This window comes from Xenopus laevis, chromosome 1L, assembly GCF_017654675.1.
Source record: "Xenopus laevis strain J_2021 chromosome 1L, Xenopus_laevis_v10.1, whole genome shotgun sequence".
Classification (NCBI taxonomy): Eukaryota; Metazoa; Chordata; class Amphibia; order Anura; family Pipidae; genus Xenopus; species Xenopus laevis.
Window position 1 is genome coordinate 142,975,725 of NC_054371.1, and position 17,935 is coordinate 142,993,659.

Sequence of the window (17,935 nt, forward strand, 5' to 3'; positions counted from 1 at the left end):
GAAATACTACAGTAAAGGGCAAATTTATTAAACTTTTGCCATCATTTGAGAAAAATACATGTGCATTTAAGTTGTTAAGACACAAATGTTCTCAATTTTTTTTTTAAAAAAAAAAGTTTAAAAATGCTCCATAAAAAATAAACAAAAAATACATTTCATAGAAGTCAATGGGAAGTGTATCAAGTAAATTTGTTTCTAATTTATTATTTTTAAGATGGTTGAGATTTTACAACCTCATTCAAAATGAATAAAACCTATGCAATTTTCTGCATGTAAACTGATCCATTTGAGTTTTTCTATAAATATCTTAGTGATCTCAGGAAAAAATTAAACAGTGGAAAAAAGACGAGCTTTCTTGCAATTTTTTTTACAAAAATGTGTAAATCGCCTTCACATTGTCATGTGATTTACAAAAAAACACTAGTTTTGACTGCATATGTATTTTAGGAGTTTTTTATTGGTGCCTTATTTTGGGGTTGAGTGTAAGCTAAGGATGAGTTGTGATAAACCCAAAGAGCTTACAGCTAACTCAGTACAGACATAAATACTGTATCTGTGCAGAAAATATGGCATTTTTCATTGCCATTATGTTTGAGAAGTTACTTAAGTGTTCTTGTCCTTTGGGGGAATATAAGAGGATATTTATTTTGTATCTGTAAACAACAAGTTTAACATGGTCTAAAGACTCTTTTTTAAAAAAAAAAAATAATACTAATAAAGGTAAGGGTGTGCTAGAAGATGGAATCAATGGGCCCAGTCTCACTGCTGCCTCTTAAAAGTTAATTGAAGTTGATTTATATGTGTATATTGAATTTTCAATTCAAGCCAATAAAGTTACATACTTAATGCTTTGTTTTTAGAGAAAATTAGAAAATAATATATAAATATATACATATTTCAAATGCAACACAGACAACACATTCATTTAAGCCCATTTATGCACATTAGTGACACACCATGTGGCAGAAAGACTAGGACGACTAGAAAGCCCCCTTGGCGATATTTTTTATGTTAAATCTCTAATGGCCTCTTCTTATCTTTGTAGAATATGCACAAAAGTCCAGACAATGAGGCTCCAGAAATGAATGGTTATTTATTTGCTAAACGAGAGCCCTATGTTTAATGTTCCTTAGATATAAGGTAGCCAAGTTAAGTCGCATTCTAACAGCTCCATACATCATTTATTTTATATACCCTAACTTCTCACAACAGGAATCTCCTTCTGCTCAGCTCTGCGAGAGGCAAGGAATCCGTTTTTCAGTCAAACAGAATTACTTAAACATTCAATGTTACTACATTTGTAAAAAGAAACGATTTATATTGCAAACTTGAGGCATCCATAAACTGAAGAAACTTTGAAATGGCATTAAGATTTATTATTTATTCTAAAGCAACAGCTAGATTTTGAGATTTTTTCGTTTCTTAGGATAAGAGCATCTGCTATATTGTATAATTCCCTACAGGAATCCTTTAATGCTAAACCGAGGTATGAGGGTATGCTCACAATTTTAGGGTTTGGTTACACCTGCATTTTCCTTAAGATATTTTTGCTGGAAAATTGATGGGGGGGAGGGTACTCCATTCATTTCTACCTGAAAGTTTATGACTATTACAGTAATAAATAAATGGACAAAATGGACATTTGCCTAGACCCATCACCATAATTGTATCCTCTATCAGATACCAGGTATTGTTCATTATTACAGTGAAAAAGGATATTATTTTAAAAATTTAGAATTATTTGTTTATACTGGACTCCATGGCAGATGGTGAGCACAACACTCTCTTTTTTGTTATAGGTTATACAGGAGCAGTCGCCAGCTCCAAGTTGTAACTCCCACCCTTCCCAGCTATAGTCAGGTGATCCCAGTGGTGGCTAATAAAAGGGAAACCATGTTTGGGAGTTTTAACCTAGGAAGCAAGTAGGTTTCATGTCCCTTTGTAAAATGTATAATGAAGCAATTGAATTCCTAATGAATCAGATGAAAGTTGAGTGTAGGACTGGCCAGATATGGGATGACTTTGACGTAGTTGGCCAGCTTAAATATATTGCAATATATGGACAAATAATCCCTGTTTTGTTTAAAGGGGAGGGCATTATCTAGTACTTAATGTACAAAATGGCTCAGTTTCTTATACATTGACTATATTAATAATGGGTTGAGTGCAGAGGACCTCTTGTCTTTGACTCTGTAGGAGATGGCCTTTCCATAATTCTGAACTTTGTGGATAATTGGTTTCTGGATAAGGGATCCTATACCTGTACTTTTCTTGGGCCAGATGTGAACAAAGAAATATTTTCCCTATGCTCAGTGGTAATTCAAGTCCATATGATTGCATTTGATGCAGCAAAAGTGGGCAGCTTATTTTTATACACTACAAACTCAACTATGGACCATGTACCTGATACATTTTTTAGTCCATTGAAATTGGACAGAGAAAAACACTGTTGAACCCTTGGGCTGGGAATGCTATTATTACATTACAAGTGCCATTTATATACTGGCAACTTATTCCACTATTCCACTATTCTGTCCACTTGAAGTAGTGTGGGATCATGTCCCTAAAAACAACACATTAAAAACATGTTGTTTTTCAAAATGCATCATTTAATAGTGCTGCTCCAGCAGAATTCTGCACTGAAATCCATTTTACAAAAGAGCAAATAGATTTTGTTTTAAAATCTTACATGGGGTTTCCCAGCTGCCCTCAATCATGTGACTTGTGCTCTGATAAATTTTAGTCACTCTTTACTGCTGTACTGCAAGTTGGAGTGATATCACCCCCCCCAGCAGCCTAACAAAAGAACAATGGGAAGGTAACCAGATAGCAGCTCCCTAACACAAGATACCAGCTCCCTGCAAGGTCTAAAAACATCACTCAATAGTAAAAGCCAAGTCCCACCGAGACTGATTCAGTTATCTTAAGTAGGAGAAATAACAGCCTGCCAGAAAGTAGTTCCATCCTAAAGTGCAGGCACAAGTCATATGGCTGGGGCAGCTGGGAAACTAACAATATGTCTAGCCCCATGTCAGATTTCAAAATTGAATATAAAAAAAATCTGTTTGCTCTTTTGAGAATTGGATTTCAGTGCAGAAGACTGCAGGAGTAGCATTATTAACTGATACGTTTTGACAGTATCCCTTTAAATTAGCAGCTGCTCAGCCAGTAACTACTGTAGGTATAAACCCATTCCCCTCCCTTCCAACCATTCTGTGGGGGAGCTTATCACCCACCGTCCACCTATGCCGCCCGTCCTACGCGTTTTGTCGATTGCTCAGCTTTCTCAGGGGCATAAGCAGTTGAGCAGCTGCTAATTTAAGTTTGTCTACAACAGCAACTATTCAACAACACCGCCGATCTACTAAGCTTTTTTAATGTGTTGTTTTTAGGGACATGGTCCCACACAACTTTAAGGGGTCGAGGTGAATTTTCGAATGAAAAAAATTAGAATGTTTAGCTATTTTTTGTGTACTTTGACTAGGGAATAGTCCGAATTCAATTTAAATGTGAAAAATCGATATTTATTATTTACTGTCTCTTTAAAAATTCAACTTTGACCATTCGCTAATCTAAAACCTGCCGAATTGCTGTTTTAGCCTATGGGGGAACTCCTAGAACCCATTTGGAATGAATTGGCGGACTTTTTGAGAAAAACTTCGAATCGAATTTGAGCGAATGTGCTATTACTTCGATTCGTATGATTCCATTTCGGCCAAATACGGACCTATTCGATCGAAAACAGACCTATTCGACCAAAAAAAATAAAAATTCGAAATTCAACCCTTGATAAATATGCCCCTAAGTAGACAGAATAGTGTATCTGGAATGTTTGACAGCAAGGTTTTTTTATTTATAACTACCATTAAAGGTTAAGTTTTATTTACCCACATTAATTATATATATATCTGAACTGGTTAACTTGAAATCAATAGGGAATGCAAGTTCTGTTTGCATTGTGCCCTGACAAACTTCAGTTGGTGTAGTTATAATACAGTTGTCAGTTCAGAGAAAACTTGAAAAAAACAAAAAAATACAATTGAAACACTACATATACCACTTTAATCTACAACATTGACCCTGCTGTTTAACTTGAATGCAGCAATGTCAAACTAATACCACTTCTTTTTTTTCTGAAGTAGAATGTTGGCCATCCATGGCTCTTGGCCATAATGTAACTGGACATCTAACTCATAAGAGAACAAGCATATTAATACAATGTTTTTCCTATATACTAAATTAAAAGACCTGCAGAATGAAGATAATATAGGAACAACCAACAACAGGTAGAATATGACTAGCAAAAAACATTTTCTCCCAATGGAGTAAATACAGTATGATAGAAATATAGGATGACTGCAACATTTATAATAGACACTTGAGGGGCAGATTTATTAAAGTGCAATATTAGAACTCTCCACAGAGAAAGTCACCATTGCTATGGGATTTTTAGAAGCATATTTATCAGTTGGTGCAAGTTAGAGTGCACCATTTGATAACTATGCCTCTAAAAACCCCATAGGAATCAAAAAGTGGTGAGCACTAATTTCACACTCTGATAAATCTGCCCCTAATACTTGTTATTGATAGTTATTAAATCACTGAATATATATACAGTAGCAAATCGATTTATTAGGCAAATGCATATTTTACATAATGTTGGATTATTTCATAAATATATTTCATCTGAGTATTAGAGTTTATCCGCATAGTTTTACAGTGGATTTTCTCTAGGAATTTTTTTAAAATAAAATCCACCATCTCTGCCCATACAGCTGTCCAACACTAATTCAGACCTAAACCGCAAAGCTCTTTGGTCTTCAAAACAGACAGCCCTGCTGAAGTTCTAACCTTGACTCACTTGGGTCCAGCAAAAGAAAACAGGTTGAAAGGGTTTTCAGTTGGGGCTGCAGATGCCAATTACCAGTGCTTCATCTACAAACATCCAGCAATTTCTGGCAGAGCTCAAAGTAAAATGTTCTTTCCTTCAAATATCTGCATCATTAATTATTTTGACAGACAATGGGGGGATTTCATTGCAGCTCAGAAATTGTTTGCCTCTGCTGTCTGTGTTAGCAACTCCCCTGCTGAGGGGTTTAAAGACAAGTCATAATTTAACCCTTTTATGTAGAAAATTTTAACAAATGCACTTTCAAGCAATCCTTCAGTTTAAAAAAGATCAATATACACATACTGTACATTTTTTATAATAAAATGGAGTATTTACCAAAAAAAGAAGTAATACATAACACAGCACAAAATTAACAATATACAGTAATAATGGTAACTCATATAGTTTTACTTACCTCTAAAGATATGCAAACACTACTAATAGCTACTTTTATATCCCCATCGGACAGTTCTTTGATGTCCTTAAGTAAAATATCTTCAATATTTGTACCTGTTGGATAAAGGCATTATTAAAACTGATGATGCAAGATTTCACTAGGCAAGAAGAAAGGTTTAGTTGTTGGGTTATTTATAAATATAGCCAGATATCTGTGGAATATACTATTGAAAAAAACACCACAAATGGCTAATATAAAGATATTTTTAGTTTTCTATAAAATAATAATAAATAGTAATAAAAATCAAATGTAATTTTAATAAAAAAAAATTGTTTTAAAAAAGTAGATTTTAGCCCTTTTAGCCCTTACTTATATAAGTAATATGTACCAATAATATTCATTGAAATGCCAGCAATTCTCAGTGTCTGGGAAACACAACTAAATGCAATGGTTTGAAAAATTTTGGTAAAAGCTGCATCCAGCTCAGACACTAAGGAGTCATCATTCCACACTTTGAAAAGCTCAATAGTGAGCAAATCTAAGAAAAGGATGCCGAAGAGAAAAATAAAAAAACTAACAGAATCAAGTTAAAGAGAAGAGCAGAAAAATAAAAAGCAGTAATACAATAACAGACAACTCACACATAACTATTTCAATATTTCTGTATTCTTTACCAATACACAAATATCATCTTAAAAAACTGCCACACATGAAAAGGTGCTCCACAAATGACAATACTTAATGATTCTATTTTGGATCTTGTAATAACTAATAATACCAAACTTATCCCTAGCATTTGTGTGGGTAAGCTTCTTGAGAATAGTGATCATAACATGATTTGCTTTCAGATTATGTTGCAGAGGCAACTCTATAAGGGAGCAACTAAAACCCTAAATTTTAGACGTGCAAACTTTGACAATAAAAGGGCATCTCTGCAACATATTAATTGGGAAAGTCTTTTCACAGGGTTAAATACAGAACAAAATGTGGGACGTCTTTAAAATGCTGCTTAATAAATATACATGTTAGTATATTCCACTCGTAAGCAAGGAACATTGTTGCAAAACAAAACTTTTTTGGTTCAATAGAAGTGTTGGTGATTGAGGTGGGGAAGAAAATATGTGCTTTTAAAGCTTTCAAGTTAGCTGGGACAGTCAAAACATTTATCAGGTACAAGGAGGCCAATAAATCTTGCTTGAATCAATATAGACAAGGATATTGCAGCAAATAGTAAAAAAAAACAAAATTATTTTTAAATATGTAAATAGTAATGTAATGTAAATAGTAAAAAAATAAAGCAGGAAGGGATGGGACCCTTAATATCAGAGGGGGTCAGCTGGTTGATGAGAACAGAAAAAAAGCAGAGATTATGAACTCTTACTTTTCTCTATGTCTACACAAATGAGGAACCAGTTAATGAAGATTTCCTTCTTAATAGTCCCAATTCTAGTACCAATATAGTCCTAGTACAACTAATGGTGCATGATTCACACATAAGGAAATTCAAAAGAGACTAGAACATGTTAAAATAAACAAAGGTCTGGGATCAGATGGTATTCATCCCAGGGTACTTAGCGAGCTTAGCTCTGTGATTGCCAAACATCTTTACTTAATTTTTCAGGATTCATTGAGGTCTGGAATGGTGCAGAGAGCCTGAAGAATTGCTAATGTGGTGCCGCTATTCAAAATGGAATCCCGTTCTCAGCCTCAAAACTATAGGCCAGTTAGTCTGACATCAATGGTAGGAAAGCTTTTCAAAGGTTTATTAAAGGATAAGATATTGGACTTCATTGCAAATCATAATACTATGAGTTTATGCCAGCATGGTTTTATGCATAATAGATCTTGCCAAACTAATTTAATTTCTTTTTATGAAAAGGTGAGCAGGGACATGATTCTAGGATGGCAGTGGATGTGATATATTTACACTTTGATACAGTGCCACACAGATTGGTGGTAAATGGAACATTTTCTAATTGGATCAGTGTTGATAGTGGAGTACCGCAGGGCTCTGTACCTGGTCCTTTGCTTTTCAACTTGTTTATAAATGACCTGTAGGAGGGCATTGAAAGTACTGTTTCTATTTTTTCTGCTGATATAAAATTGTGCAGAACTATAAGTTCTATGCAGGATGCTACCACTTTGCAGAGTGATTTGACTAAATTGGAAAACTGGGCAGCAAACTGGAAAATAAGGTTCAATGTTGATAAATGCAAGGTTATGCACTCTGGTAAAAATAATGTAAATGATAGTTATACACTAAATGGCAGTGTGTTGGGAGTTTCCTTAACTGAGCAGGATCTATTGTTTTTTGTAGATAACAAGTTGTCTAATTCCGGGCAGTGTCATTCTGTGGCCACTACAGCAAATAAAGTTATGTCTTGCACAAAAAAGGGCATAAACTCAAGGGATGAAAACATAATTTTGCCTCTTTAAATGTCCTTGGTAAGGCCTCACCTGTATGCAGTGCAGTTTTGGGCTCCAGACTTTAAGAGGCATATAAATGAGCTGGAGAGAGTGCAGAAAAGTGCAACCAAACTGGTTAGTGGAATGGAAACCTTAAATTATGGTGGTAGACTGTAAAGGTTTCAAATTGTCTTCTCTGGAAAAATACGCTTGCGAGGGGGCATGATTACACTTCAAAAGGACATTATAAACAAATAGCAGCAGACCTTTTTACCTATAAAGAGGACTTTTTGAAGCAGCGTAGGTGGTTCTTCACAGTGAGGTTGTGGAATGCCCTTCTGGATGGTGTTGTGGTGGCTAATTCTGTTGATTTCTTGGACAAGTATAATATCCAAGGCTATTGTGAAACTAAAATCTAATATAGATATTGGTATATGTAATATATATATATAATTTATGTGAGGGTATGGAGGGGTCAGTGTGTGTATGTATAGATGCTAGGTTTCATTTGGAGGGGTTGGACTTGATGGTCTTTTTTCAACTCCATTTAACTATATAAACTATGTAACTGTAAAAATGGATGTTGTAGCAAAACTGTATTTCATATACATAAGATTTGGCCAAGCCTATATCTATCTCTCAAGTCTATAGGTGAATGTGTACTGGTTGCACTTTTAACACAAGTTTTAAGGAATCATTTTCAACTGGAATTGTTACATAACAAAAAACAATAATAGGTATGGTAGCCAGTAGCTGGGCAAACCTAAGGATCTACTGTAGCTTTGTTAGGGTTTTCAGTTGAAGCTATTCCTCATATTAACTTGAAATTGAATTCACAAAGGTCAGAAGTGAATATGGCATGACAGAATATATAGTCAGTAGTGTACTAACTGATATTGAGTTGAATTCTAATTACATATTTTGGGCTTCTTTACTGACCTCATGGTACTAAATCTATTAATGAAACTGCAAACACGTTGTATAGTAAAGCATTACTATTTTTGGAGGCGTGAATAAAATAATGAATACTCTTGCATTGTTAATTATGGGTAAAATATGCACAATTTCATTATATTGAGTGGCAAATAAATGCCAACATTGTTTAAACTTAGTGGCATACTCCTGACCATATTTTTGCAATCATAAAACATAGGGAGAAGTCACCCAAAATATAAATACTGGTGTAATATTACTAGGCCATACTAACCTGCAATTCTAGCCAGTTAGAACTAGGAAGAGAACTATGAATCTTGCAGTCTGTTTGCCTATACTATATATCTTAACCAATCTGGTAACATGAAGCAGACAGGTGAAATCCACCTAATACAATTACAGACATTTTTGCAGTTAGGACTCAAATGAATTAAACAACCTTACTGAATCCTCCTCAAGCTCCAACTCCTATGGTTTTGGTGGCGAGGTCATCAAGCTATTCTGTACTAGATTTGGTAATTGAAATCCCACAGTGTGCACTAAATACGTTATACAACACTGCAATTTATTACTCTGTAAATATATATATATATAGCAACGATAGGGTACTAGTGAAGGTTATCTACAAACTTGCAAACTGGTTTCTTGGAGAACCTTATGCATGTTCCAAATTTTTCTACTTTCTACCAGATATTGAAAAACCCTCACCAACATCAGTGAGCAGTTATATGAAGACAAAACTTTAACACACATGATAAAGATCATGCCCTTCACATTATGTTTTTGCATGGCTACACCTACAACTTTATTCTTATTATTAAAGTTATAGAGTGAGCAGTCTATTTCCCTGCAAATTAGATTTACATAATTGCTGCTGGGAAAACATATGCATCGCTTCAGCTTTGCGAAGTAGCCCGAAGTTGCCTTTTCAAAGTGACTAATCTCAGCTTCTCCCATTGCTGTTGGACAGAATATGGAAGAAACAGCACAAGCTGTGATGAGAGAGCTCATTTACTAATACAAAGTGTTTCCATCCAAGTTCTATTCACAAAGTTACTTGCTTACAAAGATTAACCATGATACTCACATCTTGCTTTGCTCAATATGGTACAAGGCAAAAGTATAGAGTGCGTGGGCACAATGGGCTCTTTTTTCATGCTGCACCTCTATCAGTGGGGTTCCAGCACTCCACTCTTGACTTGGTTAAACAAATAAGTATGCAAAATAAAATCCTTTATTCTTTTTGTTGATTCTTACATCAATCTTTGTTTCTACTTTCTTTTAAATAATAGCACAATGTATAATTCTATTTTTTTTTTATTATACGACATAGCGAAGCATGGCACTATCTACTAATTATTTATTTGTTTTTAAGCATAATCACACATAGCACCAGTTAATTATTTTTCTTTGAGAGAAAGACATATTTATCCACTAATTATTTTTTATGGTTATGTGTGCTTGCCTGCATTATCACATCGATCAAGCAGCAATATTTATTTTTTACTTCTGCAAGTAAAATTAATAATCTGTATTATTCAGACAAGGAAAGAGAATTCTTCAAAGTCTGAAGCAAAGTTTGAAACAACTAAACAAATGCATGCAAATAAACAGTAAATGGTGCAGATACCTTTTTCTATAGCAAAGTATACAGGTATGGGACCTGTTATCCAGAATGCTCAGTACCAGAGGTTTTCCGAATAAAGGATCTTTCCATAATTTGTGTCTTCAGGCCTTAAGTCTACTAGAAATTCATTTAAACATTAAATAAACCCAATAGGCTGGTTTTGCTTCCAGTAAGGATTAAATATATCTTAGTTTGGATCAAGTACAAGGTACTGTTTTATTATTACAGAGAAAAAGGAAATCATTTTTAAAAATTTGGATTATTTGGATAAAATGGAGTCTATGGGAGACCATTCGGTAATTCTGAGCTTTCTGGATATCGGGTTTCCAGATAAGGGATCCTATACCTGTACCTATGTATTGTATATTAATAGATGTGATATTCTAATATTCTATATAATATTATATATTAAAATAACTGTACAGATGTTAATTAAAATGGTATGGGAACTGTTATGTGATCCGTTATCCGGAATCCCGTTATCCAAAAAGCTCTGAATTACGGAAAGAACATCTCCCATAGACTGCATTTTATGCATATAATCCAATTTTTTTTTAAATGATTTCCTTTTTCCCTCTAATACTAAAACAGCACTTTGTACTTGATCCAAACTGAAATATAATTAATCCTGATTGGAAGCAAAATAAGCCTGTTGGGTTTATTTAATGTTTACGTAATTTTCTAGTAAACCTAAGGTATGAAGATTCAAATTATAGAAAGACACATTATTGGAAAACCCGGAAAACCCCAGGTCCCAAGCATTCTGGATAACAGGTTTCATACCTGTAATGTAACGTTTTTTTTCCATCTTTCATTAAGCCCTTTGTTTAGTTATATGATGGCAAGGTAAGAAGCTAACGTCCATGTGCCACTGCAAAGGAATCATGGATTCAAGCATATGTATAGAAATGAGAAGTGGAAGAAGTATTGCTCAGTGTTGCAGTGTTGCCAGGTTGTCGGAAGTTTTGTCACTGACTGATATAAAATGTGTTCCCAAGAGAGCTCCTACTTTAGGGAAGATTTTAGCACTGGGTTTAGTTACCTCAGCACCAAAAAGTCAGAGGGACAGTTGGCTATCACTGAAGGGAAGTTACATAGTAACATAGTAACATAGTAAGTAAGGTTGAAAAAAGACACATGTCCATTGAGTTCTACCTTTTTTTTTTCTTTTTATTAATTACCTATCTGCCAGTTGATCCAGAGAAAGGCAAAAAAAAACCATCTGAAGCCTCTCCAATTTGAATCAGAGGTGGAAAAATTCCTTCCTGACTCCAAAATGGCAATCGGACTAGTCCCTGGATCAACTTGTACTATGAGCTATTTCCCATAACCCTGTATTCCCTCACTTGCTAAAAAGCCATCCAACCCCTTCTTAAAGCTATCTTATGTATCAGCCTGTACAACCGATTCAGGGAGAGAATTCCACATCTTCACAGCTCTCACTGTAAAAAAACCCCTTCCAAATATTTAGGCGGAACCTCTTTTCTTCTAATAGGAATGGGTGACCTTGTGTCAGATGGAAAGACCTACTGGTAAATAAAGCATTAGAGAGATTATTATATGATCCCCTTATATATTTATACATAGTTATCATATCACCCCTTAAGCGCCTCTTCTCCAGCGTGAACATCCCCAATTTGGCCAGTCTTTCCTCATAGCTAAGATTTTCAATACCTTTTACCAGCTTAGTTGACCTTCTCTGTACCCTCTCTAATACAATAATGTCCTGTTTGAGTGATGGAGACCAAAACTGTACAGCATATTCTAGATGGGGCCTTACAAGTGCTCTATACAGTGGAAGAATGAACCCCTCCTCCCTTGACTCTATGCCCCTTTTAATACAGCTCAATACCTTATTTGCCCTTGATGCTGCTGACTGGCATTGCTTGCTACAGCCAAGTTTATCATCTACAAGGACTCCAAGGTCCTTTTCCATAATGGATTTGCCTAGTGCAGTCCCATTAAGGGTATAAGTGGCTTGGATATTTTTACATCCCAGGTGCATGACCTTACATTGATCAACATTGAATCTCATTTGCCACTTAGCTGCCCAGATTGCCAGTTTGTCAAGATCATGTTGCAAGGATGCCACATCCTGGATGGAATTAATTGGGCTAGATAATTTTGTGTCATCTGCAAACACTGATACATTACTTACAACGCCCTCCCCTAAGTCATTAATGAACAAGTTAAATAAAAGTGGACAAAAAAAAAAATGAGCCCTGGGGGACCCCACTAAGAACCTTACTCCAAGTAGAGAATGTCCCATTAACAACCACCCTCTGTACCCGATCCTGTAGCCAGTTTCCTATCCACGTGCAAACGACTTCATTAAGCCCAACAGACCTTAGTTTAGAAAGCAGTCGTTTGTGGGGCACAGTATCAAACGCTTTGGCAAAATCCAAATAGATCACATTTACTGCCCCCCCCCACTGTCCAGAATCTTACTTACCACATCATAAAATATAGTCAAATTGGGTTGACACGACCTATCCTTCATAAAGCCATGCTGATTGTTGCTCATAATGCCATTCATTAGGACAAAAATTTGAATGTGATCCCTTAACAAGCCTTCAAATAATTTGCCCACCACAGATGTCAATCTTACTGGCCTATAATTGCCAGGCTGAGATCGTGATCCTTTTTAAATATTGGAATAACATCAGCTTTTCTCCAATCCAAAGGCACCATACCAGATGACAGTGAATCTGAGAAAATCAGAAATAAGGGCTGGTCTAAAACGGAACTAAGCTCTCTTAGAACCCGGGGGTGTATGCCATCAGGCCCTGGAGCCTTGTTTACATTTATTTGTATTAAAGCTTTTTGAATCATATCCTGAGTCAGCCACTGACTAGATTGAGCTGAACCATTCGTGCAGTTATAAAGTAAGCCTGTGAACCCAGACTCCTCTATTGAATAAACTGAAGAAAATAACTGATTTAACACATTTGCCTTTTCTGCATCTGTTACAACCATACTGGTAACATTATTTAATGGAGCAACACTCTCAACCTGCATCTTTTTACTATTAATATATTTAAAAAACTTTTTAGGGTTAGTTTTCACCTCCACCGCAATTAACTCTTCATTTCTTCTTTTCTCAGCCTTCCGGATTGTTGATTTACAACATTTATTACAGTGTTTATATTCATTAAATGCAGCTTCTGTCCCTACAGATTTGTAGTTTTTAAATGCCTTTCTCTTCTTTCCCATTAACTTCTTTACTTCTGTATTAAGCCACACAGGATGATTCTTAGAGCTTCTTCATTTAGTCATTAAGGGAATAAATTGAGAACAGTAATGATTTAATATCATTTTAAAGGACAACCATTTCTGTTCTGTGTTTTTAGCTGAAAACTTATTGCTCCAACCAATGCTCTGTAGGGTAGCCCTCAAGGCACTAAAATTAGCTTTTCCAAAATTCATGGTTTTTGTTGCCCCAGTATATTTTTGTTTTTTGCACCAGACATTAAAAGATATAACATTATGGTCACTATTACCCAGGGGTTCAATGACTTGTACATTTGCTATAAGTTCTGGGTCATTTGAGATCACTAAATCAAGAATAGCATTTTTTTCTGGTAGGCTCCTCAACAACCTGTGTTAAAAAATTGTTGTGCAATAAGTTTATAAACTTGTTCCCATTAACTGATCTGGCAGTACTGTTGCTCCAGTCAATATCTGGGTAATTAAAATCTCCCATTATCATTACTTTACCTAAACTAGCAGCCTTTTCTATTTGCATTAGGATCTTTGTTTCTTCCTCCTCACTTACATTAGGGGGTCTATAGCATACGCCTACAATTAATTTGCTGGATTCTTTACAATTGGTGAAGAACTCCACCCATATGACTTCTGCCCCCTCATTTTCTAACATAACCTCCTCCTTTATATGAGCTTTTATATCCTGCCTAACATACAGACATACCCCTAATACTTTTCTATTGCCTCTGTCCCTCCGAAACAAAGTATAGCCACTGATATTTACTGCCCAGTCATGCGACTCATTCAGCCATGTTTCGGCCACACCAATCACATCATATTTTCCTTCCAACACCAGCAGCTCCAGCTCTCCCATTTTATCAGTCAGACTTCTTACATTTGTTACAGATGTGGAACTACCACATGCAAAATCTGAAAGGTCATTTCTACAGGGCCCAATTTTAGATCTAGTGCAAAATGACAGGTATACCAGAATAATGCCTTTTATAACACTAAAGGGGTAGTATACCTGTTGGAATGTAAGGGGGTTATTTATCAAGGTCCGATTTTATCTCAGTATTTCTAATATCCAACTCAGAGCAAATCTGAATTCCTGAATGGACCTTATTTATGAAGAAAAAAGCCCGAAAAAATAGAGTCGGAGCTTTCCCCGAAAACACCAAATTGGTTGGGGTTTTCCGCAAAAAACAATGTTTTTTGCTGATTTTTTGGAGTTCTTTGCGCCGAAACCCTGAAATCATCGGTACGGACATCAGCACAGACACTGGGACCTTCCCCATTGACTTATACAGGACCTTGAGAGCTTTTAGATGCCGGGGTTTTGGATTCTGAGTTTTTAGACCATTGGACTTAAATAAATCTCAAAAAATTCGTTTTTTTTGCTCCGAAAACTACTAATTATTCGAGGTTCGGATATTTGGAGCTTGATAAATAACCCCCTATATGTTTCGGCTTTTGAAACTGGAGACGAAAATACCTAAGGGATTGAATACCAGACACAATATTTCATATCTGTATTGATTTTGATTACATATATTCTTTTAGTGCCATTCCGGTACAGGGATACATTCATTAACATAAATTTTCCATTTGTGCCTTGGTATTCTTGTCTGCCACTCTCTTAATCCCTGCCCCTTTCTCCGCATTCTCCTTTTCTATCTCCCCCCCTTTCTTTTTCCCATACTTATCTCCTCAAGCCATGTTTATCCCCTTTAATTTAACAATGGACAATCCCAGTGGAGTGCCGTCCTTCCTTTGGTTTGATCTGCGTATCACTTTAAGGGCAATTTATCAAAGTGTAAAATTAGAGCCACAAAAAAACTCACCCATTTTCTATTCATCTTTCACCCATTAATACACACACTTTTAAAAATCTCATCTGTGAGGAGCTCTTATCTCACATAAATATTTTTTTTAATGATCCTGCTCTCCTAGACATTAGCACACTGTAATTTCTTTAATTACCTTGCATATGCATCTTGGTCTCTTGCATGCTGCTGATTATGTCCTGCCTAGGTGGCAGCTCTGGAAATTTCTCCTCCAATATACATATTATGTCCTCTTCTTGTTTTGCAATTTTTTCATGTTCCATGGACAGACAACTAAACAAAATACTTCCTGGGGGGAATAGCAAAGTGGTTTACAAAGCAAGCACTTAAACAGAGTATGATTTATAAACAATCTTCGGTGGAACACAAAAAATAAGTGAGATTTCCTTCTTTATATTTTAAGGTAATACGGGTACAGAACTAGGCACATAACCTTTCCAAAGAAAGTTTTATAATCACATTTATTTACAATTCCTATTTTTTTTAGTCTCTTAAACTTTGAATTCCTCAGCAGTTTTCTGAAACTATAAAAAATGCCGTCTTTGTTTTGGTCAATTTTATCTCTTTTTAAATTTGTTATGCTTTTAATGAAAACAAGTTTACATTTTAGAACATGAAAAAAAACTACTGGATGGAATGTTTGATGTTACTGTATTATTGTTCACATAAATAGCTATTTTTAAAACTGTTATTGACTAGAATTTTATAGAAAACCTGATTCTGCAAGTTCAAGTCCCAAAACCTGAAAACTCGAAAGTGATAGAGTTTTCGGAAAAAAACCCCTCAAATCTCTCGAATCATTTGCATTTTCGGGCAAAAACCTTGGAAAAAAACATTAAGCAGGCTGTTAACATCATCAAATAGTTCAAGGGACCCTGGAAATAGCTTGACTCTAAAAATACACCATGTAAGGGTGGTGGCACCCGCTAAAATTCCGGGAGGATTAGTCGCCCAGAGACTAATTTCCTCTTCTTTGGAAGACTAATCTCCCGGAAAAATCTTCTGGAATCTTAGCGTGTGTCACCACCCTAAAACCTGTTGAAGTTTTGTAGGAGTCAATGGCAGAGGTCCCTTGAACCATTTGAAGATGTTAACAGCCTGCTTTATGTTCAAGTTTTTTCCGAGAGTTTTGCGTAAAAACTCAAATGATTTAAGCGATTCAAATTTTTTTTTACCGAAAACTCTATCTATTCGAGTTTTTTGGTTTCGGGACAGAAGATATCATTTGAGTTAACATTCAATCTTTGATAAATAACCCCCTAAATGTTGCTTATCTTCACCATTAAATTATCTTAATATTTTGATGATTTTTTAACAACCCTGAAGCCTATCAAAATCTGCTCAGAGCACACTGTTTAGGCATACACTAGATGAAGAGCTGATATGGACCCCTTTGATGGAATAATTATTATTAAAGGTATACTGATGCTTTGGGCTGGTAAAGTAAATGAATTGCAGCATTTATAACAATAGTCTTAGTTCTTTAAAATACGATTTAAAATAAGAAAATCAGTAATGGAGAAAATATGACTATTCTGATTTATTTTTACACATATCATTTTTTTTACTTTTCCCTTTGCTAAAAGTACACCTTAAAGTCTTATCTAATTGACACTACATTATGAAAGTACAATGTTCATATTTATAGCTCCTCTGATGCCCTGCTGCTTGCAATGTTTAGATTGGACATTATAAGTAAAGAGGGAAAGGGATAATGGAAATTTGATTATAGTAGTTCCAGATAATGAAGGGATAATGAAAGTTACATATTTCACCATCAAAATTGAATTATCCAAACATGTTTTTGACTGAAAACTCTTAAATATGCAATCAAAGGACACTGGTTCATATTCATTGTCCACTGTAGGGCATCCGTGCCATTACTTCCAGTGTTACACAGCCACAGGACACAAAGTTAAAACAATCATGACAGCTTTTCCAGCCAACCAACTGATGACTAGCTCCACTTGATATTCTCGTCTAGCACAATAGCAACTCATAGCACATGCCATTTTTTAAATGTTCGTCTTTAATATTCAGTATAATGCTACTCTTTAAGAAATTCTTTACTCCCCGCTTCTTTTTATGAAGTTTCCTGTGGTCTTTTAAAGGATTGTTAACCAAAGAACAGATCACAGTCTTTCAGCATGACCAGATACTGCAACACTTCATTAAACTTTTTAGTATGTCATATAATAAGTAATCGCTTACCTCTGAGAAGATGAGCAAGCTGCTGAGTAACTAGTTCCGGTGCCTTTTCAAGAATTTCTTTTGCAACTAAGCAAGAACAGGATTCCTGAAACTCCTCTGCTGCATTAGTTCTTTTTTCTGAATTAATGAATTTGACAACTGAAGCTTCCAATGTGGCATCATCACTAAAAAATTATAAAAACAAAGATATCAACCTGAGTTAGGGCCCGATAAAGTAATATAAATTACAGGACCTCTTGCTCTTATTTTAGCATCCCTTAAATATAACTGGTCATATTTATTTCACAAACTGATTCCACTCCATTGCTACACAGAATCAGTTGTAAGTTTTGGGCAGTTTTGGCAAATTTACAATCTTACAAGAAATTACTTTTTTAATCTAAAATACGGATAACGTTTTTTTTTCTCTAGTTCAGAGC

At 35.3% G+C, this 17,935-nt stretch overlaps 1 protein-coding gene across 1 annotated transcript in view; it reads right to left on the minus strand.

The window, feature by feature from the left end:
* The window catches only part of prune2.L (prune homolog 2 L homeolog), a 164,997-nt gene that overhangs the window by 114,028 nt on the left and 33,034 nt on the right, over window positions 1-17,935 (minus strand). The window contains exons 4-6 of the mRNA XM_041584636.1: window positions 17,517-17,680; window positions 15,442-15,594; window positions 5,307-5,401 (exon numbers count right to left, since the gene is read on the minus strand). Coding sequence (XP_041440570.1) covers window positions 5,307-5,401; window positions 15,442-15,594; window positions 17,517-17,680 — 412 coding nt within the window. The remainder of the gene's footprint in view (window positions 1-5,306; window positions 5,402-15,441; window positions 15,595-17,516; window positions 17,681-17,935) is intronic.